Below are 23,806 nucleotides of genomic sequence, written 5' to 3'. Positions count from 1 at the left end.
GGTACAAGATGTGTTCTGTATCCATGCACTGGATACTGGAATGTACCTGATTCCACATCATATAAACATTACTTAGCAACAACTTAAAACATCTGTGTGTTACCAACCCTGTTCTCAGACTTAAGTTGAAAACACAGCACTGCACCAGCTACTAAGAATGAGAAAAATAACTGCTGCATCTGATCCCAGGAAAATACAAAATAGAGTGTACCATACTAACTCCATACTGAGTGCCTGTTTTATCCTTTAACTAGAAGAAATTCTGGTCACTCATCCTCTCCTTACCTTTCTGGTTTCCTCTGTCTCAGATTTACAAGCTCACACTTTTTTATTAGGCAGCCTTTTCAAATAGAGTTTCCACAGACTGGATTTGCAGTGTTCATGTTGCCAGACACACTACTGAGTCTTCTCTAGAGAGGACAGAATCTTACAATTTTCCATTCACATTCCTATTAATTTTTATTAATTAAATTCCTCTCTATTAACTGTAAGTTTGAGATAGGTCATCCTCTTCTGAAGATATGCTAACGTACTGTTTCTGAGCTTATCTCATGCTTGTCACCTAACCTATATAACTGTAATATGTCCTGCTAAAAAGTTTCAGTGTGCACATTATAAAGGTTGATGAACAGATAACAACATGGGCTTGCTGTTATAGCTTCTTCCTTCAGTGGTAGGAAAATACACTCATTACAAATCAGTCACCTCCAAAATAGATGTTTCACTGAGGCACATTTAAAGGAAAATACAAACCACTATTTTTATAAGCAATTTTTCCTGGCATTTGTTAGTTATCAGCCACTAGCAGGTTATCCAGCAAACTGGATAAACTGGAGTATCCAGTCCTCAGTCTAGTTCTTGAAATCTAATGTTTACACCTTGTTTTCTCCATGTTGGGGTGAATGCATACTTCCTGATCATTCCTTTGCTCTGTGAGAGGGTTTAAATTGCTCATTTGTATCACCATTTTACTCTCTAGTATGTCCAGTCTAAAAACTATCACATGTAAACCAGTTTACTATTCTTGCATACTACATTGTCCCCATTAAATATTCAGTAGAACTGTTCATATTAATAAGTTTCCCAAAACTTTAAAAAACACACTAAACAGAAGAGACCAGAACTAGAACTGTGAGTCTCTGCTTTACCTCCTAAGTTTAATGTCAATTCATTTTCCAAAAAGAGTGATATTGGGGTTTTGGCATGAGTTTTTTTCTCATTCTCAAGTTATTTTACACTGCACCAGCATTGTATTTACCAGCTTCTTTATTTTTTTCCTCTTTACTGACCATGGTGTTTTGTTGTTTTGTTTTTTCTTTTGTAACCATTTAAACAATATTTTTATTAACTTACCTTCATTTGATGGTTATATGTATAACCCTTAGTGTACTAGTTTATTTTAAGGGGAAGAATATCCCTGGTCTCAACACAGTAGTTTTGGTTAAAAAGCTACTTTATACTGATACCGGTATTTCTGTATGAGACAGAGAACACTGATATGGGTCACTTTTATATAACACGTGTCAGGGAGCAGCAAAACCCTAGGGACAGCTGCAGCTGAGGGTGATCACAATGCAGGATGGACAAAGCTACCGGGGACAGCCCAGCAGACAAACTGGGTGGCTGAGCAGGGTTGCTGACAGCAACAGATCCTTGACAGTCCAGCAGCCACCAGATAAAACCAAGGTAGCAGGTCTAAGGTCAGGCAAGGGAATCTAGACAATAATTCAGAGCTGGATACAGGTACACCTACACAACTGAATGCTGAGGTTTGAGCTTACACAGGACTCTTGCGGCAGAGAGCATGAGTGGAAGCCTGTGGTGGAAGCACCTCAAGTACTCAGATGAGTACTAGAAACACTCCTCATCTACCCAAACCTAACCCAAGCATGACACGATTTCTCCTACCCAGCCTCTCTGGGGAGCAAATGGGTTATAAAAGTTATCTCAGGTAGGATATTCTCTCCATCTTTTTAGCTGACTAGATTCTTCAGCCAAGAGGTTGGCTTCCACAGTGATTTTCAATTTAGAGGTCTTTTTAAGCCAAACTTCCAATCTTTCTATTCCCTACTGCAGACCAACTCTAACCCTGCAAAGTTAATTGTTAAATTACACCAGAAATTGCCCAAACCTTCCTGAAAACTTCCTGTAAAACATGTTTAATAAAATTGTTGGGTACCTGGTTTTGATCCTGTTTCCCAACTCCAACATGGCACATTTCAAAATCTCTCTCACTGCAATTTTAGCGTCAACATGAGCTTTGTTTTCAGCAGACTGCACTTCATCCCTCCTTCGTTTCTTTGCGAGAAATCTCCAGTCCCCTTTATGGCCTTACTGGGCCTTGTAACTCTTTCTAGCCATCCTTAGCTGCCTTTTTAGCCACTTTGGTTTCTGTGACCAACAGTGCAAGATGTTCTATCATCGCTCTGCATGAGCACCAGCTCGCAGACTCTCTCTCTGCTTTCTGTCCTTTGACTTTTCATCCCTGGGCAGACACATACAATGGGCCTGGGACTCCATTCCAGCTCTTGCCACGCTGGCTGCTGTCGCTGTGGTGATGGCTCACCTGGACAGGCTTTCCAGGATGGACATTCCTGCTCATCTGCCCTGGACATCAGTCCTCAGCCAGCTGTGGCCTCTGGATCACACTTGTGGGCGTTTTGGGACAGGCCACTGTTTAATGCCCGAAACGGGACGCAAGGCGCCATGGCGGTCACAGAGGCAGCTCCCCTTCCACGCCCGGCTGCTGGAGAGAAGTGTCCCACTCAACCCCATTACCGGCGCTCCTGCTCACGATGGCTCTTGGCTGCCTTTTGGCCGACTTTTAGCCGACTTTTAGCCGACTTTTAGTCGCCTTTAGGCCACGGAGCGCGGCTGAGGAGCGCTGCCCCCCCCGCCGCACGACACCCGCCTGAGGCGCGCTGAGGCGGGAAGGGACAGGAGGGGGTGTGCACGCGCGCGCAGCGTGCGTTGCCATGGCGACGCGCGCGGGCGCGCGCCGGGCTCCACGGCGCCGGGCGGCAGCTGGCCCCGCCCGCGCGGCCCCCGCCGGACTACAGCTCCCAGCAGCCCCCGCGCCGCGCCGTGACTCGGCTGAGGCGACGGCGGCGCTGGGCGGGATGGAGTGAGGGGGCGAGCGGCGGAGAGAGCGCAGCCCACCGAGCCCCGACCCCCTCCCCCTTGCCTCTCTCTGGCCCGGGTCTATGCGGCCCCCCAGAGACCATGGGATCCAGGATCAAGTGAGTGCCCCTCGGAGCTCTCCAGCCCCGCTCGCAGGCCCTCAGGAAAGCGGGAGGGCTCTGGAGAGCGAGAAGGGGACTTCCCCGCCCTCCGTCCAGCGCCGTGTGAGGCCGCGCGGGCGAGACCCCGGCCCAGCCTGCAGGCCTCGGGGTAGGGCGAGGAAGAGGGGGAGAAAGAAAGGGGGAAAGTGCTTCCCACCCCTTTAGGCCAGCTGGCAGGCCGGGGAGGGAGGAGGCGGAGGGGCAGAGGGCCTCACTCCCCAACTGTGCCCGGGCCGGGAGTCCCCACGCCCTGGGGAGGGGAGTGTCGCTTTCCGCCTTCAAACCCCACACTGGGTTGTTGTCACTCCCGTTCTCCCTGTCTTCAGCTTTCTCTGTGGTAGCGAATAGGGCCAGGCTGTGAGGGCAGGTTGAGTGTTATCGGTGCAGGCCTTGAGGGGGATTGGGGCTGCTGGAGTGGGAAAGTCTTCGTGGCCAGCACTGGTGGACTCTGCTTTGGGGTGTGGTGGGTTGAGAGGGTTCAAAGCCTCCTTGCCTAGAGTTCGCTGAAGGAAAGATGGATAGTCTAGCTATGATATCTTGAAAGTGCGTTAGCAAGGGGATTTGTGGGGAGAAAAGTGATGTAAGAAACTAATGTGTTGGGCCTATGGATGCATGCCCGCAATATTTTTTTTAATTTTCATAAAGCTGGGAGCTGATTTATTGGTAAGCCCCGTTAGTATGTTTGGTATTGTCACATTAATGATCTCAGTTTGTTCACGTGCCATTCCAGGCGAATTGAGTTCCTCTGAGACAGGTAGAGGTGTAATAAAGCTATCACCAAGCAGGGAGTGCTGACATCTTTGTGCATGAAAGGTGTGATAGAGCAGAGAGATTCAGTTAGATTGTATTTTATTCAGCAGTTTCAGTAGGTGCTGTTGAGCAATTGCTTTTCCTTCAACACAGCGTTCTTCAAGATTACACAGGGCTTTAACTTTTCACCTCTTGTTTAACTCGAATATGAGACTGGAGGAGACATTGTGGTGGCTTTAGTGTGATGACACATCTTCATGTTCACAAGCCCACAGGCTGAATAGACGTGTGTGTCTATCCAGCCAGGTGTTTTAGGAAAATATAAGTGGATAATGAGTGCTTGTAGTGATACCACTGAGGTGATTGGTTGGTTCTGGAAAGCAACCTTCGTTCTTCAGGAGACACCTGGGGGCTAACTTTTGTATATTTCCGGTGTATGGGTTCTCAACTGTTGCTACAGTAAATAAAAGAGAAGCTAGTTAAACTCTTAGCTTACATTCAACTACAGGTAAAATCTAAAATGTGTTACTATTTCGACAGCAGAGCAGGCTGTGTCTGTAACTTGCACTTTCAAATCTTTGTAGTGGACCCCATTGCTTGGGTCACTTCAAGATTATGATCTGAAATGACTTATCATGATGACCTTATATTAAAGCCATTAAAAGGCTGATGCTCACTTAAAATATAGCTTCTTTTGTGTCCTTACTGAATCCACAAGCTATACTTGCCATTTTTGCGGTGTTGGTTGCTAATTTGATGTTTAATGGCTTTGCACACACCTTGCTGAATGTGAATGTAATCACTCAGATGAGACACTTCAGCTGAAAACCGTCAGGCCGATCTCAGTGAGGAGATGTAGCGAAGTATTTGTTACAGCCAGTGGACTTCAGGACTTTTGCTGTGCAAAGTCTTTCAGTGTGAACATGCCTTTGTCACCATGAAAACACGGGTGATAACCCCATATAAACATTACTTTTCATTCCTCTTGGACTTTGTGAGGAAACATTTTGACCAATGTGTGATTAAACAAGACTTTGTCTTGAGCAACAAGTAATAAATTGCCTTTTTGCACTTTGCACAGAACTTTGTGCCCATGTAGAGTAAGGAGAATATTTCCAAACAATCTTGAAATGTATAAAGAATGAGTGAGCCTGTCTGAGTAAGAGGCTTTTCTTATCTGCTCTTCTGAGCTGGACGTTTAATCCAGCAAAGGTTTTCAAGTTGATAAGTAGTTCCTTTATTGGGACAGGTGGGAGCATGAGTGAGAGAACTGTTTTATGATTGGGTATGCTCAGGTATGCCCCCTTTGGTGGTGTTGCCAGTATGTGTTGCAGCCCTAGCAAAAATCCAGTAGTCAGATCTGTTGCTTCTTGCTGTTGATTGATAATTATGAGGGATATTAAACTCCTTGGCACATGATCACTTGCACACACTGTCTTTATGAAGCCTGGACATATGTGTCAGTTAGATTTTTGATGGATTTTTAGTAATGAATCATTTGAATGAAAGATCACTTAGAGAAAATTATCAGTAGCTGCATCAGACTGACGTGAAAGAAATCAAGAGATTGCCAGCAATCCTGTAAACTTTTGGCTTGTGTATAGCCGCAGGCGACAAAAAGGTAAATTGAGTGTTGGATGACACTGTTGGGTTAAGCTTCTTGTTGGAGCATGTCATACGGTACGTGCAAGGCACTCTGTGCCAGTGAGGTAATGTAAAATAGGCATGGAGTTAACCTGGCTGCTAGTGCTTCTTGGTAGCCTTCAGTACTCAAGATGTTATGAGAGAGAGAGAAGATTCTTTTTTTAATGTGTTAATACCAGTCTGTTCAACAGAGTTGCGTTGCATCCTGAAAAAATTTGACATGTTCCTTTCCAGAGGTAGTTGTGTTTCAGTGATGATAGAAGAGATCCCTCATATTAATCTAGTAATCCTTTCAGATATTTAACATGAAGTTTGCTATATACTGAAATGTGATATTATCTACCAAGGGAATACCAAGCAGAATAACTTGAATGTATGGAAATGAATCACAGTTTGAGGTGCAGTGTCCCAATTGAATTAGCAGTTACAGCTTTCTGCTAATAATATTTTCTGCAAGAGTTGAGTGACTGAGTCTTGTTATGAGACAGCTAATTATCAGGCAGTGTCAGGCTCTTCTCTCATGCCTCAATTTTTAAGTAGAATGATACTTTCTGTCATAAGTGCTATTGTGTTTTCCTATTTGTAGATAAAAATAGTCCTGACAGTTGAAACAAGGTTTAGATATGTAAGGTATGTACTTGATACATACAGCCTCAGAGAAGGACTTTGTATAATTTTATTCTGCACAAATCTCTTGCAGTTCAGTAACAACTAATAACTTAATTGGAAATTGTACATATCTATATGTAAAATAGAAGTTTGTGTGGTTTACTTTAATACTAAAGCTACTTCTACATCAAAGAGATTTTAAGTATATTATACACAAATTTATCACAAATGCATTTTTTTCTCATAGAACTGCTTCCTAAATTTATATTTAGAAAAAAAATTCTTCTTAAATTATCCAGTTATCAAATATATGAGCTACTATATATTTTTGTACACATTTTGTACATATATGTTTTTAATTGCATCTGTATGTTCACTTGATGACTGACCATGCATCTTCAAGTGATTATTATGAGGAAAGAAAACTTTGTGTGTTTGTGTTTAAGGGTATAATGCTGTGGATGATTTCTGTTGGTTGAGGTCTTAATACAATGCACAGGTGCTCTTAGATGCAGATTAGTTTAATAGTCAACAAAATGGACTGCAAAATATACATGTTCTTATGCATGTTTATGCTGTATTTGCAAACTGTATGAAATTTCATAGTGACTTGTTGCCTTAATTCCACTGCAAAGTTATAAATTACACAGAATTCAACAATGACTTCATTCTAATGCTGAGGTGTTGGTTTCTTGAATGCAGCCTTTAATAGTAAGTTTCTGACTTGGCAAAGTTACTTTAATTTCACTGTTCATAGGAATAAGTGGACGCTTGTCATGGAATATTAAAATACAAAATATGATGTCTTTTTGTCTGAAATTTTTGGTATGTAGTATGTGCTCTTGCCAGCTGTGTTATAGAGTGTTTTCACTAAAAAATTTGAACACAGACTCTAACATAATACTAAAAAGGTGTTTGTTATTTTATCCATTAGCTATAAGAAGATTATAAAATTTATAAACTTAATTAAGGAAACAGGCTGCTAAAAATAAAAGCATAAACAAGGAGGGTAAGATAAGGCTGCACAGCAATATACGTGTAAGGAAAAACACATTTCTGGTGTTACATTGATATCATTTCATCCTCATCTTGTACTATGATTTTAGGAATGTAGCTGAGAATCTCAATAGTCAAAACAGAATATATGCAGCAACTCTTAAGTAGCACAGACAGAATTATGCAAGCTTGTTTTATAATTCAGAATAATAGTTGATTTATAGATTTTGGATTTCTCAGAACCTTAGAGTATAGTTATTTGAAAAATGGACATTTAAATCAGCTGGGAACTGGTGGCAAATTAAATTAATGTTCATTGAATTGTGAACCATTGTTGCTCCTGAGAGATGCTCTGTAAAACTGCAGAGCATGATCCTGTGCTACTGAAACCAGCAGTGGCTTTTCTCTCGATTTAAATAGGTGTGGGGTTTGGCTTAGAGCCACTTGAGTTATACTAAATGGGCCTGTGGCATGGTTAGAAATGTTTTATTTAATCCCTTTTGGTGTTAAAGTAGGATTAAAAATAATATAAATTCTCTGAAGAGTAGGCTGAAGTCCTTGACGTGTTTATATGTTTGGTTTGAGGTGGTGGGTAAGATGAGTTTTATTTTTTAAGTCATTATTCAGGTAGGAATTCTAGCATGTGTATATAGATATTTATGGGATTTGTCATAATTTTCATCCTTAGCTGTAAGGAGGCTAACAAAATTCACAAGTTAATTATACCTCAACCATTTTCTAATGTTAGATAGTTTACATTAGCACCTAGGAGACAATATTATCACTGTACAAGCAGCCATAAATTTAGAGCAGCAATTATGCAATTTTCATTTGTGGTTTTAACCAGAAAGTCTAAGAATAAAATGTCACATGTTAAGACTTACAAAATCCTTATTTCAGTAACTAAACAATTACAGCCCAATGTGTGATTCTTTTTAATCTCATAAAAAATTTTGGAGTAGCTAAAATTGTTAGAGTCAGCAATTTGACTCAAAATATGCATGCTTATGTAATCACCTGCTGCCTTTACATGCTCCTTATGAAATGTAATTCCAGAGCTTCACTTCTGGGGTTATATTAGTAAAAACTGGAACTGTAAACTAAATGTTTTGTTATTGTTTTCAAATCTCAAACTCATTAAGTTTAGCTTTATCATTAGCTTTTAACTTTTATTACTGGTGTATTTATAACTCTGGAGCAGAATAAGTCTCTTTTCTCCAGCTTAATTTACAGTTTGTAGCTGAATTTGGTATAATTTTTGACTATCATACCTGTTTCCTTATTTCATGTGCATCTGGAAGCTTTCTGAATTTAAGATTATGGAGTCTCATGAGGTGAAACTTTGTGCATTTGCAATGTTCTTCAGCATGGCCTTTTCTGACAAAGAGGCAGAAATACTTTGACAGGTATTAAAGGGTGGAGCTGCCTTCACCCTAAATACAGCAACTGAAGTTTTCCAGTAATATATGCATAAAATGACTTTGCATCCTCTTGACTGCAGCTTCCTTTTTTCTCCTCTGTCCTGAGCTAATAGGTGTCATGGAACTGAACTCAAGGGTCACAATAATGAAAACCTGAATCTGTGTTGTTTGTCCTGTGTTAGGCAATGCAACTGTTTTCAGTTTGGTGAAAAGAGTATTCAGGATTTCTTTGTCTTTTAAATCCCTGTATTTAGCACATAAGTGATTTATTTTCTTATTTGAAAGTAAAGGTGAAATAAAAAGAACTTGCTTTTGCAAGTTGGTCATGTAATCAAAATTACTGTTGTGAGTAAAAGCTGAAATAAGTGTTGTTTTTCTCTCTGAGTAGCATTCTGAAATGTGATATAAAAGGCATGGGTTTATTTTTCTGGCAAAGCTCTGAACTATAGGCCTGTGATATTTTAGTATATAGAAATACAGACTAGTCACAACAATGACTTAAAGGTTGTGTGTGCTTGATTTCTATTGTTCTTATCTGTCTTTCTCTGTAGAAGTTTTTTAGACACCCTGTTCATATCAACTCATCCGAGTTGTCAGTCATATCTTGTTACAGACTAGGAAGGCAGAAAGATTTGATGTGAAATCATCCCAGATGATAGGTGGAGAAATCTAGTTTATTGTGAGATATGCATTGTTAGAACCCTTTTTGACTGTGTGGTTGAAAGTACACTAAGAAAAAAAAATTAATGTGCTAAACACTGGGGTTTTCTTTTCCTTTCAGACAAAATCCGGACACTACCTTTGAAGTGTATGCAGAAGTCACCTACTCAGGAATCAGTTGCGTTGGGAAAGGTACTGTTTTGCACTGTAATTCTACCTATTTATTGGCAAAAGCTATTCTTAAGAACCGTGGACTTTGGGATAATGAGGCATATTTAATACTGTGCTGTTCTAGCTTTTAAAGATTCCTTAATCACTGGTTCTGTGGGATCTTTTACATTTAGGACTAATAAGGAGAAGCTCTTGTCTCCGTCCCTGGTTGTGGGCAGTTTTCTTTGACTGTTTTGTCTTTTATATTTGTCTTTTAAAGTAGAAATAACTCTTGTTTCATTAAGTTGAAAAAATAAATGTATTTCAGACTTGTATTTGCTGCTCATATGAGGAATGGGTAGTTTTAAAACAAAAAATATTCTCAAATTTCTTGTGTGGAATTTATATTTACTTCCTCTTTCTTAGTTGCTACAGAAGTACTTTTATCTGTTCCCAGGATTCTTCCCTTGATCAAATGCTTTTATCTAGAAATAAGGCATGAATACAATGTATGATTTGGTTATCTATGTTTACCAGACATTGTTATTAATCCATATTATGCAAGTATTTTTTTGAATATTATTTCTGGCAAGTATTCCCATGTCTGTGCTAGAGAAGTCTCGTAACTGCTGAAATCAACATGTAAATATACCTTTGAATTTTTGATGGTGCTTCTTTCTAAATCTGAGGAATTTGGTCACATAAGCAGGAAAACCAAAGCTGAAACTTTGTAATCCCAGAGTTTAATTTAAGCTGCTGTTTTGGGAGACCAGTCTCTAGAATATTATGAAAATGGGTGGAGTAAAAATTAAATCATGATGATGAGTCAACAGTTACTCAAGTAGTATTTCTTTTATGAAGTTATCATGTGTATATTGTATATATGTATATCCAGTAGAAAGGATTTTTGTATTTTCTCAACTGAAAAGCCACTTACCTCCTTTTATATCTGTATTTGTTACAATCAGCGAAGTGAAATAGCTGCTACTATTTCCTTTACTGCCAAGGCCTCCATAGGAGTTGTAACTGGAATACAGTTTTGGCTTCTCCTACTGCTATATGCCATGAAGACTATTTGATGTAACTGCAGGAGCCCTTTTAATAACTAATCTTTGTTTCTGCACATCTGACCTGGATTCTAGTGCCAGAAAATCCGAACAAATTTGACCATAAACATTACATTGTACAGTACTAGTGTCTGGGTATAATCTTCTCTTTGAAGTTTGTTTGCATCCCCCTGGAGGGATTAATTCCCTGCTGTGGGAAGGTGGGTTAAAAAGCACGGAAACTACTTTACAGGTTTTTAATTGGAGAATTTAGTATACATTTTGTTCTATAAACCAACTGATTTTGTGGGAGTTTCACTTGGTTGTGATTTTAGGTTTGTTGTATGCACTTGTAGGTGCAAAATCGTAAGAAAATGTTTTTAGTGAGTAAAAAAATGTTCTAGTAATTGCTTTTACAACTCATATACTCTGAAGTTATTGATTCTCCCTGAATAATTTTTTAAAAGATTTTTCCCAACCAGTTATGTATTAAAGAACCACTCTTTATTTTCAGATTTGGGTATCCCCAGATACTCTGTCATATTCTAAATGAAAGCTGTGGTTTGGTTCTTCTCAGTGTCAGCTGTCTTTAACAGCCATTCAGTTTCCTGGGCAAAGCACCATTCTAGGAATACAAACCTAGAGACTTACATGTGGTCTTTTCTAATTCTTGGTAGAAAACCAAGAATATATATCAACTTTTGCGTTTGTTTTTTTTTTTGCAGTCAGTGAATGTATGTTACATGGCAAGCAGCAGTTACTATTGAGAAAAGCAAAATGTATAAAAGGTGTATAAGGAGAAAATTATCAGGCATGTTTAAAAAAATCCTATTTCTTCCCATGTAATGGATCCCAAAATTAATCAAGACAGCTGGTTTTGAAGTTCGTGTGCTGTTGATCACTTACAATGCTCTCAATTCTTCTATCAGTCTCCTGGCATGGTTTTGAGGAGAATGAATTGCTCCAAAGCTGTGACAGCCCTAGTGTGGGAGATTGTGTGGCTTGTGGGATGGTAAAACATGCCTGTTGTTGTATTCAGAAGTTTGTGTAGTTGTGGTTGTTAAACCCCAGCCGGCAGCTGAGCACCACACAGCCCCTCACTCCTCCCTGCTGGGATGGGGGAAGAATCAGAAGAGTGAAAGTATGAAAGTAGCAAAGGATGCTTTCCATGTGTCTGTTAAATATCAACTGAAATTAACATCTTTAGTTCACTTCATGTTGCTGTAATGGGAGATACTGACTTGTGTTATTTACTATTTATAACTGTACATTCAAGTAGTTTTATTGCTCCTGTAATTGTTAATAATCTTGGTTTATATCTTTATTTGATTAATTACTTTTGAAATTAATGAAAGCAGCATTATCCATTGACTATCATATAGAATCATGGAATCATTTGGGTTGGAAAACTACTTTAAGATCATCGAGTCCAACTGCTAACCCAGCACTGCCAAGTCCACCTCTAAACCATGTCCCTAAATACCACATTTACGTGTCTTTTGAACACCTTTAGGGATGGTGACTCCACCACTTCCCTGAATAGTTTGTTCCAGTGCTTGATATAGAAGGCTCCCTCTTGCTTACCAAGACAGTGGACTGCAGAAGGTAAAAATCTATTCTGGGCTTCAAGAAAGGCTTCAGTAAACTGGAACAAGTTCAATGGAGGGCCACCAAGATGGTGAGTGAGCTAGAGCACTTGCACCATGAGGAGAGATTCAGAATACTGGGCTTTTTAACCTGGAGAAGACTTCAGGGAATCTGAAGAGCAGCCTTACATACCAAGGAGGAATTCATCAAGGTTCGATATCCAGGCTCTTCACAATAGTGTGTGGCAGGAATAGGCAATAACATAGGCTGAATCAAGAGGCGTTTGAAGTGAGTATCAGGAATGTGTTCATCATGAGGACGGTCAAGAATTGGACTGTGTCACTCGCAGAGTTTGTGCAGTCTTCATCCTTGGAGGTTTTCAAGACCCAGCTGGATCACAGCCTGAACAACCTGGTCTGACCTTATGCCTGGTCCTTCCTTGAGCAGAAGATTGGACTAGAGACCTCCCAGAGGTTCCTTCCAGCCTGAAATATCTGATGATCATAAGATCTGATTCCTAGAAACAAAAGCTTCAGGAACATCTGGAGTGGAGGATGTTTTGTGTTCTTAATAAGGTATGAAGAGAAAAACTTCAGTGAAACCAAGGAAGTTGAAAAAGCAAACATTGTTTTATTCCAGTCCAGGCAGAACTCTTCCAAACCACAATGAAATGTGTGAACCATGGAAGGAAATGATCCCTGGATCAGCCCAGCTGTGGTCTCTATGTCCTTTCCCTTCTAGATTGTTTAGAAATAATGATCATCTGTGCACGGGATTGGTGATCTGTGTATTTCTGGCAACGAAGTCTTTGGTATATTATACAATTGCAGCATTCAGTTGTGTTTAAAAGCTGTGGTTTCTGCTTTTCCTTTGTTCTGTTCATAGACCTTCTTTGGGGACTTACAGATTTCTCTTTTTTTTTTTTTTTTTTTTTTTTTACTGGGTCACTTTACATTAATATGTATCTTTGTTTTGAGAACTGTGAAGCAAGGTACCTGCAGCTGTGACCAGCAGCATTAAGATGAGCATTTGTTATTAAGAAGGTATTTCCTTGAGGAAAAAGACAATTGCCAAATTGGGGTTTTTTTCCTTTAAAAGAATATTTGACTTCCTAAAATTGAGTAAAAATACAAAACTGCTTTCTTCAGTATGTTCCCACTTTTTTTTGGGGGGGTGGGAGCTGCCTGGAATTCAGAATTTCTTCACTTAGTATTTCAGTGATGCTTTCATTCATGTTCTAATTTTCAATTTCATCAAACAGCACTGTTCTCTTGTCCATATCCTCTTATAATAAGATGTTGATGTGTTCTCACCAAACATCTAGGACAGCAAAACTGAATAGAAAGAATGGAATCTGCATCTTTACAGTGACAGTACATGGAACTTACCTAGTGAGAAATCTGTGGTGTGTGTGTCAAGTCTAAGTATGTCAAGCTTAGGAACTTTGCAAGTCCAGTGCTTTTCACCAACTCCCACATATTCTGAGGAAGAGAGGAAAAAGCAGTCATGGCTTTATTTTTAAAATGAGATATTATTGTAGGGAAAATATTTATTGAACCTTAGAGTGTTCTCTGATTCTTTCAGGTGAGTGCTGGGTAATGACTGTGACTCAGAGGAAAAGGTGCAGTTCCAAGGTTAATGCAGAAACCTGGCTAACAGGCTGACTTAGGCTAAATAGTTTTAACAGGTGCCTTTTGTGCAGTGATATAACTGGATGGAGTAAGTTGCTAATACTGTACACATGGGCATGACTAAGTCGACTCTTAGAGTATGGCTGTTTCAGCTTTGGCTTTCAACCACTCCAGGTGAATAGAAAAATTGTTAGGACTTGAAAAAAAAAGAATTACTAAGAAAAATTCCAATTCACATATAAGGCTTTAATGTTCTATAACCTATGTGGTGGGTTTGCATCTTTGCTGTTATGCATTTTAGTGCTCTGTAGTTCTTGCAGTAGAAGTTCTAGCTTTCTTGTCACTTTGATACAGGGAGGCCATGTGTCAATCCAGCTGTATTGCTTTAAAAAAACACAGCAAAACAGAAACTTTAGAGATTTTAGAGGTTTCACTGATAGAACTTGACCTTCAGGAATTTAATAGAACAGAGCCTCAAAAATCTCAGATAGAGGGGAATAATAATATAGTTTCTTGCCCAGAAGATACCAGTAATATAGTCTGGACATAATCTATGACTTCATTAGTTTTGCCTTTCTGCTGTGTTGCTTAAGTAACTTCATGTAAAGGAAAGAAAAATGCATTTTATGAGATTGTCCTAACAGAGGGCTTGGGTATTTATCGTGGCATCTCGTAGTAGTAAAACTTCACAGAAATTGAGGTATTGAATTACAAAGAACTTGTACTGTTTCTTGTACAAGTTAAGATTGCTACAGTTAGCTTAAGCACTTGTAGGAATTCAGTCCTGTACTACCGACATGCTGTATGTGTGCAAGTGGAGTGCACTGGAACTGCATTTCCTTTTTTTAAACCTCAGCTGAAAGATTTTGGTTTTTTGAGATGCAGAAGTAGAAATAATCTTGCAATTTTAGTTTAAATACCTGTATAAAGAAAGTGAAAGTATACTATTTAACAAATACTTCTTTTAACTTTCAAAACACTTTATGATCTTAAAACTGCTGCAGATCATTTATCAGAAGTATGATGTGATCAGTTCAAGGATCTTGCTGGACCTAAGCCAAAGATCCTCTCTTGTTAGATGGGCCCACAAGGAGAATTGTAGTCCAACTGTCACACTGTTCATGTAGAAAAAGAGAATTTGTTAGTCTAAAGTAACCGATCAAAATAGACTCTGAAGTATGAACATTTCAAAGTAAATGCTCACAGAGTAAGACACCCCCTTACACCCTTGTCTGGGAGGACGTAGCATGCTTTTGTATAGGGCTTTTGTGTTCTTGCCAAAGCAGACAGTATAGAAGTATGTCAAATCTGTAGCTTTACCATGTAGTGTGCCAAAAGGCCTTTCTCTCCAAGGACCTCATCTTTCATCTTTTTGTGAGTGTAGCATAAATTCTTGCTGTGTGTTCAAGGAAAAAGCTAAAATGGTTTTTAGCACAGCTAAAGGATGATAAGTTAGAAGCCTAAATGCAATAGCATGGACAAAGTGTAAGTGTATTAGAGTTTAACAAATGTTCACTGGATTAGGAAAGGAAATGTAGTTTATACTACTTCTTTTATGACAGAATTTAAAAGGTCTTGCTGTAAGACTCGCCATGTGCTTCTTTCTTTTCTTGAAAACATACCACTAAGTTGAAAAGGGAGATGAATCTTAGAAGGAAACTATTAACTCTGAGGTAGTTTATCATTGTTTGAGAGAAAGGATGAGATTTGCATTTGAATTGGCTCTGAGAGTAGCATGTACTACTAATCTTGTTCCTACTAGAAGCTTGTGAGTAGTTTAAGTACTTCCTTCTTTACTTTTCATGTTCTAGCCTTGTGTTGTAGTAGCTCTTCCCCTTCCTCCCCCTTCCCAGTACATCACAAATGTTATAACTTAAACTGATCGAAGTCCTTAACTCTACTGGAGAAGTCTTGATGTACCCTAAAATTATTCTACAGTTGTCACTGTGGTTTCAATGATAGGACTTTGACAGGGAGAGAGAGCTAGTGGGTTTCTTTCTCTGCAGAACAGACACACTGCTATTCCTTATCCATACCTTTTTGTCATAGGTTGTAATTTTCAGTAATAGAGCAGCACCTCCCATACAGATGAAGAATTTTCTTGAACAAAAGTAAAGTTACTGGAGTAGAATTAAGTTCTGAGTTGGTCATTCAGAAGGCTGTAAATCTTTCCTGTGCACCTCTCAGAGTAACCTTTACTATTTTATGATGAAAACATTTTTTGGTTGAAGTTTGCTGTTCTGTATTGAGAAATAGGTAACATACTGAAGATTTAGGAATAATAAAGGAAGTGTGAAACTCAGATCTCTTTCTATGAAATAAAGTTTTCTGTTGAGCATGTGCTGTAATTGAGGTATGTCAAGTTTTCCTGTCCCATCTTTACAGTATTATGTTGCTCCAATGAACTTCCTATAGCAGGAGTGAAAAAGTAACCACATCTAACTGGATAGGCAGTATTTGGGAGTTCTAATTCTCCTAAGCTGCTGCTTTGTTTTTCTGTTTCCATTTGATTGCTTTTCTTCTACATACAAACAAGATGGAAGATTTTCACAAAGAGCTTACTGGGACTACCGTGCCCAGATCAAGGAAGTAGGGTGGGCTGAACTGTGTCCCTTGAAGACGTTCACAGCTTGGCTTTTACAGTATAAATGAAACCTATAAATCAATTTGAAGAGAAACTCACTTTATGAAAAGATACGAGAATTTGTCATGTTCCAAGTAATCCCAAACTTTATCTAACACATTTTCAAGTGTGTTATTAGCTGATGATACTGGATTTAATAAAACCCCCAAATGTTAATATCAGGTATAATTGAATGTTCTTCCATTTCTACAAGTTATTTTGTGGGAAGAGATCTGTTCTTCTTGCTTCATGCTTTAACCACTTCTGTCTACAGTCTTTTCTATTTCACAAGTATTTACTAATCTGCACTATATTGCTACTGCTGGCACTGTTTAACTAGACAGAAAAATTCAGCGCAGAAAATCTCACTCACAAGACTTTAAACTCTTTTGTTGATTTATATTTTTTTAAAGGAGCTTGACATCTTCATCAAGTTCACAGTGGGCCTGCTTTGTTTGCTTTCTCTTGAATGCTTGATAAGATTTTTTTCTTCTATTGTTTTGTGCAGCAAGGACAGAACTTGCCATGGCTGAGGTGGTTTTTTTGTAAATCCACAATATGGTCATTGTCTGCTGCTGAATAATTGTGACTGCTTTTTGTACAACCAGAACTAAGGCTTTGGCTGTGAACAGATTCCTTCTTAGCGTGAAAAGAGACTAATCCATGTAAATACAGCCCCAAAATAAAGCTTTACAGAAAAAGGGAAAGGCTGCTAAGCAGGAGGGCAGAGGTCAGCAATTTAACCTTTAACCTAACAAATAAGAAGCATGAAAGTTCCTGAATTGGTTTACAAAGGCAAGCTCCTGTGATCTGTCAGTTTTTCTTTTCGTGATAGAGTTGGGTGAGAAAACTGACTGACAGCTAGTGCCTTTTTAACTGCAGGTTGAAATTAACTGCTAAACTGAAACTTTTTTAGGGTGCTTTTTTAGTGGTTTTAACGAATTACTTTCTTTCACCAGCTGTACTTAAAATTTTCCTTGAATTTACAGAGCAGTTTGAGTGGTGGCTCTTTTAAAGAGTTCTTGAGAGACTCAGTTTAGGTACCAAATCCTGAAACATTTGATATTTCAGCATTTGAAGCATTTAAGAATTTGATGAAGCACTTGTTGCGATTAACTCTCTTTTAATGTGCTCCTTTAAGAGTAGGACTGTTATTCCAAGAACTGCAAACAGATTGTATTTTGAATAGGGTCAAAAAGTTATTAAAGGGGGTGTGTGTGACTGACTTTATTTAAGGGAATAGTTTTAACTTTAGTTCATTCTCAGTCACAAGAATTTCCAAGGTGGTTTGTTTTGATTGTCTTTATTTAATCACAACAGGTAATTTCATTAATGAGTGTTAACTTTTGCTTACAGCTTAATGCATCTGCAATCAGCTGTTGAGAGAGAGACATTTCTGTAAAGAACTTTTAATTAGAGTGTCATTCAGATGACAAAGAAACAAAGTAGTAATGACTTTAAAGTAGACTCCTGTAGGTTAAGAATAGTGGGTTTGGGGGGTTTTGTAAGCACTGTTCTAGAAATGACTGACAGTTGGTCCATCCACAGTTGTACTGATACTCCCTATTAGTGTTTCCAATAGAAATATTGGAGTTTGGAAATTGTGTCTGTGTTCAGACTGTTAACATGCAGGTTGGTAGTTCTACCTATAGCACTATTTTAAGTTTGATGTGCAAGCAAAGCAAATTTGGTAAAGCAAAAGATGACCTAGATCTATTTTTATTACTGGTTCTTTTTGTAGTGGTAGTTCCTTGCAAGAAGAGAATTGTAAACTCTAATTCAAAAAGAGACCTATCAGAATGCCTGAGGCAGTATTGGTCTTCTTCTCTTTGGTGTGATATTTTATTTTCATGAACAAAACCAGACATTGTCAGGTTTTCTTGTGGGTTTTTGTTGTTGGTTTTGGTTTTTGTTGGGTTTTTTGGTTCATTATCTGTGAACAAGGTGTATCTCCTGCTCTCCACTGGATTCTGTCTTTGGAGAGAGTGGTGAGGGAATGCTGCTGAAACCTGACGGAGGAGTAGAGAAGTTATTGGCCTTGCTGGAACTACCAAGTTTTAGTAAACTGTCAAAATTCCTGATGCTAACAGATTGTTGGCTCTTCGGAAGATGATTTGCATGTCATTCTTTTAGATGGAAACAACTTTTGATAGATTTTTAAATAGGATTTATTTGATGGAAGAGTGGAGTAGAAACCAAGGAAGTTGATCTGCAGTATTAAGGATGATAACCTTGGATGGAGGGGTGGGAACAAAAAGCTGTCTGTGATAATCAGTTATCTGGAATGGATTAAAGTCTGGATAGTTCATTTGTTTACCCTTCTTTGGGGATTAAAAAAAATTCCAGCAACAACAAAACATAGAAAAAACCAAAGCCCACCAAACCAAAACCTCAAAACATCCAATATTTAAAGCTGGTTGTGATTGTTGTGAACTCTTTCATGTCTGGCTATTAGAGAATGCTTTCTAATTGATCAACTAAAAAGTAAAATCAAGCAATGTATACTCTCAAATAATACAAGATTGTATAGAAGCACCCTGCAGAACATCATCATCTGGGTGGAAAACACCAGTTAAAGATGAGGAGCAGGAATGAAGAGTCCTATTTACTGTGCCAAAAATGTGTGATCTGCCCCAAACTTCCTAAACTGTTACAGTATATACACATAGGGAAGGAATGAGGGAATAAAGAACCTCAGAACTTCCAGTGAGTACCTTTGAGGTTGTATCTTGGATACTGTAACCAAAAGAATTTTCACACTTAGAATTTGTGCTAGGATTTGAAATGGTGGTAAAATGAAATACACTCACAACTCCCATTGCATTCTACTAGGATTAACTGAATCCCATCTTTAGTTTCTTTGAAAGGTCATTTACGTTGAAATTCCATGAGTATAAATAGTGGTAACATTACCTTTTTAAAAGATTGATTCTTATGTTATTTCGTCTCTTAAGTAAATAGTTACTCTTCACTTACCTGTAGTTGACTGTAAGGTACTTTTGAGATCTTCTGTTCCAAAGATTGTAAAGGTGGGCCATCAGTCTGTGGAAAAACACCTATAAAAACAATTAATAGACTCAAATCCATTGCTAAGATGTGAAGACAAAACAGGTGATTTAAGTATCTCAGTGTAGGTGGACAGTAAAATCACACTTTTGACTTTTCATATTTATAAACTTCCTATATAGCTTAATGTTATTTAAATAATGTAGTTTATCTTTCTGAAGATACTGTACTAAGACAGTGCAAGTAAGTAGGGAAAGATACTGAGATATGAGAAACAGCTCAGAACTGAAGTTGGCTTATGCTGTCTGTTCAGTAGAAAAGAGATGGTAGAATGGAACTGGCTTGTTTGAAGGGCAGGATCAAATTGTAGTAAAACATGGCAGAGTGGAAAAAAACCCACCTCCACTCCCCAAACCAAATCACAAGCCCCCAAACTTACCTTTGTATTAAGTGTGAGATTTTCTTCTAAAGTTACTCCTCACACCTAAAGCAGTGTCTGGTTTTAGCTGATAATTGCCTATTGATCATTCACTCAGTTTAATTTGAAGAGGAGTTTATCAAACATATTAAAAAGATTTTAAAGGGTAAACGTTTCTCTATTAAAGCTATAACCTATGTCCACAAATGCATTAAAATTAATACTTAAAATAAGCACAGACTAATATGTAGATCTTGTCTCATTTTATCTAGAGGTAATATTTGCACACGGAAAAATATTATAGGTGTGTTTATTTTGCCTCATTGTGATTAATGTTCTGCTACACTAAAGATAATGTTATATTTGTCCTGTGTATTTGTTGCTTTTACTTGATGGCTTAAATGTCTTCTGTTTGTGATAATCTATCATCAGCTTTTGTATACAGTAGTGTTAAAAATTGTTTTGATTATGGTTTGAGGGAATATACTTGTAAATTATTCACTACAATACACTGCAGTGTATTGTATCATAGGTTGTATCACTGATGGAATCATAGATTCCATCAATATTGTGTGATTCAATAGCTCTTAAAGATATTTTCTGCTGGAGAGAATTAAAGAGGAAGTATATGGCCTTGTGTGTACCTTGGCAGTATTTGCAAACAAAACTAGATGTAGTGAGTATACAGAATTACTTAACTTGCTCAGTATTTTATTCTTTAATGAACTGTAGAGGTAAGAAGTAGCAGAATCTCACAATTTGCCATCTTTCTTGCATGGAGACTGCAAAAAGCGTGTTTGGTGCACTTCCATATACCAAATGTGGTATGCAGTAATTAGAGCACTTTTCATTTTGATGTATTCATTGATTGTTTTGCTTTACCCTGGGTATGGGCTTAGGTCCTTCACTAAGTCATCTTGAAGCAATTCTGTATCTAGACCAAATCCTTAGAATACAGTAGGTATCAATCACATGGACAATTAAAATTGAGTATTGACATGTTTTTAAAATAGTCATACATCTCAATTTTGTTTATCCCAAAGTTTTAAAAACCTAATGACCTCATTGCAGCTTGACTATAATTACCATGTTTAAACTTCTCTGCATTTTTTAGTTTAAACAGCCTTTGTGTTTTTTTCTTTTTTTTTTTTTAAACCAAAAGAAAATTAATGAGAAGAGACAAAGAGACATCAAAGAGGTTTTCCCTCTGATTGCAGTGTTAGAAGTTTTGCCTGAAAATAGGTTACATTTCTTCTGTTTTCAGCTGAATCCTCATTAACTTTACATTTTAATGATGTCCAGAGCAAATTATACGATTATGGTAGATGCCTTAAAGGGAAGCTTAAAGGACACCTTTTTAATGTTTGTTTCTTTATTGGTGGCAGTATTTGCACCAGTATTATAAACAACATTAGAATGCTAAAAGTAATCTCCAAACATATCAGAAATATCTTCCATTTTTTGCTATATATGTGGTATAAGTATCTTTAATATTTAACACAAGTGGAGCATGTTAGGGGGATATCTTCATCTTTGTAGAAGAAAAATGTAAATCATGTTCTTTGAAAGAGTTTACAAATTACTTCTGCATCTTATAATCAGTTTAATTTATAATGATAAAATAAAATGGAGACAGATGATGTAACAAAGTCCCTGAATTGTTTTATTTTCTTGCACCTTCAGTGGAGAAGATGAAATGTTAACAAAGTGATAGTCTGTATTTTTACAATTATATAAAATATTATTGGTGGAATTTCAGTTTTTTCCATTTAAGGGATTACTGTTAGCAACAGTTCTGTGTTCTGATGTACTCTCCTACTAAAAAATAAGATTATATAATTGTGTTATATTTAATGCAGCAACAAGAACTTGTATTTGGTACACCTTCAAGAAGGCTAACCAAAGCTGGCAATAGCATGAATGGAATCGTTCTTCATATGTTCTAGACTCTTAATGCCCGATTGACTGGCAGTCTGCTGTAGTGGTACCCAGAGTCTGATGTTGCTGCTCATCTGCAGGTCTGTGTTCTGTATTGGAGTGGAACTGTACTTGTATATGGTCATGTGTTACAAGATGTTGAAGAACTCAGATTTTTAGTCATGCCTATCGGAGTAATCCTTTTTGTCCCGAGAACTCCATACAACTTTATGACCTGCTCTTCCACTGAAATTTGTGTGGTGTTTCTGTGTCTTGCCATACATACACAGAGCTCTTGCATAAGTAAAATTTCTTTCATTTTGAATTTAAATAAATAAGTTTTTCCTAATAGTGCCTGGTCAGCTTCTTCATCCTTGATGTAAACTACTTTGTTCATGGAAGCATTTGATACGTCCATCATTAATAAATAATTGAATAATGTGAGTCACCAGACAAATAGAAAACGGAACCTTTCCATTTCAGTATGATTTTTACATAATCTTTTTTATATTAGTACATTTTCTGTGGAAACTGCTCAGAAATCTAAATGGTCACAATTGCCTGGGACTTGTGGCAGACCCAAACTGTGCATCCAGCCTGGGGTACCTCAGGTGAGTCCTTGTTAGGAAAAGGTTTTAAGTCTTTCAAACCTTTGGCACTTGAAAACAGCTTTCAAAGTGGTGGTTTAAGTTCTTAGTTTAGCTTCAGTCTTTTAGCTTTGATGCCTTCTAATGTAACTTTAGTTTAAAGAAAAAAGTTGAGTGCAGTTCCCGTTTCTTTCTCACCTTTATTTTGTAATTACTGGAGAATTTACAGTAACCTAATCTTTAGTTGAAATGAATAATAAAAATACTGATTCATAAACTGTAGCTGAGAGAAGACGTATTATGCTGTTCTTATTTCCTTGGCATGCAGGATTTTGTATAGACTCATATTAGCACTAAAACCCTGGCGCGTTCTTCCTGGTAACTTATTCCGCAAATATTTGTGGTGTGGCTATTTCCAGTCCATTCTGTGTTAATGATAGTGCAAGGTTGCAACATTCCAATCATTCATACTCCTGTCCTCCCTTTCTCATGTGGGTTTCTTTGCTCAGTGTTTTTGCCTTATTCCTTTTGCTTTGTTGTGGTCAATTCAGTCAGTATAATAGCAAAGGCATTGCCTTTTTTTTTTTCTTTAAGAAAGAGTTATGTTGGAGATATACTATAACAGAGATAAGAGCTATTTATGTCCCAAGCTATTGATTTTTAATTAACGTTGCCTGGACTCATACATGTTGGCAGAATTGCTAACAGCTTGTGGCATTTTTTTAATTCACATCTTCTTTTTTGGTATTTTGACAGTGTCATTCATATCTCATGAAAAAAGTACCTTGTCAGGTTAAATGTGTTAAAACACCGAGGAAGAAAAAAAAGGAAAAAAGGAGAGAATGGAACATAGGGCTGCCTAGAAACCTTGATCCATTGCCAAAGTATTTAAACAATTTAGTGTTTTGGTTTTCTAGCTCCAAGCTGCTTCTCAAATCCCTTGCTAATTAATCCAGTTAATTCTTTGTAGACTAACTGTATGCAGGGCTTTTTCTTGTGCTTCTATCACTGAGAACCCTGTTTTGTTTGAAGCAAACCTAAGCTCTGTTATAAAGGTTGTAGTAATAAAGTGAGTACTTGCAGATGTAAATACAGTGTTTTGAGCCTTTTTAAAAGGAGTTGTGTTTGTGTGTGTAACTTCTAATTTAATCTTTCAGGTTTAAAAATTCAGCATATATGCTTGTGTAAAACGAGGGAGAGAACTTTGGCATTAAAGAAAAGGTTATGGAACAATTTTGCCATAAAGTATTAGTGTTGTGATACTGTAATTGTTGAAAAATAATCATTAGCACAAAGTAAATTATTTAAATGCTATTCACTTCTGTACTACAAAATAGACTATTTGATATAGGGCAAATACGAGGGTTGAGCAGGAAGGACAGTTTTTAGAAGTGACCTGTTGATACTTTGAATTCTTTTAATGAGAGTGCAACAGGGGTATGAATTCAGAACTGCGAAAAGCAGCGAAAAAGCAGAAAGC

General features: G+C 37.8%; 1 protein-coding gene across 6 annotated transcripts in view; it reads left to right on the top strand.

Moving 5' to 3' along the window:
* Positions 1–3,086: 3,086 nt before the first annotated feature.
* The window catches only part of DENND1A (DENN domain containing 1A), a 189,070-nt gene continuing 168,350 nt past the window's right edge, over positions 3,087–23,806 (top strand). For 3 of the 6 annotated variants that reach the window (XM_034067585.1, XM_034067584.1, XM_034067587.1), the window contains exons 1-2: positions 3,223–3,239; positions 9,483–9,553. In XM_034067585.1, the coding sequence (XP_033923476.1) occupies positions 3,223–3,239; positions 9,483–9,553 (88 nt within the window). Of the gene's footprint in view, positions 3,240–3,357; positions 3,391–9,482; positions 9,554–23,806 lie in introns of those variants that run through there. The other 3 variants (XM_034067586.1, XM_034067583.1, XM_031046493.2) reach the window with 3 other exon arrangements.

Source organism: Melopsittacus undulatus, chromosome 11 (assembly GCF_012275295.1).
Source record: "Melopsittacus undulatus isolate bMelUnd1 chromosome 11, bMelUnd1.mat.Z, whole genome shotgun sequence".
Classification (NCBI taxonomy): domain Eukaryota; kingdom Metazoa; phylum Chordata; class Aves; order Psittaciformes; family Psittaculidae; genus Melopsittacus; species Melopsittacus undulatus.
Note: the sequence above shows the minus strand (reverse complement) of the source record. Positions and strands in the feature narration are given on the sequence as shown.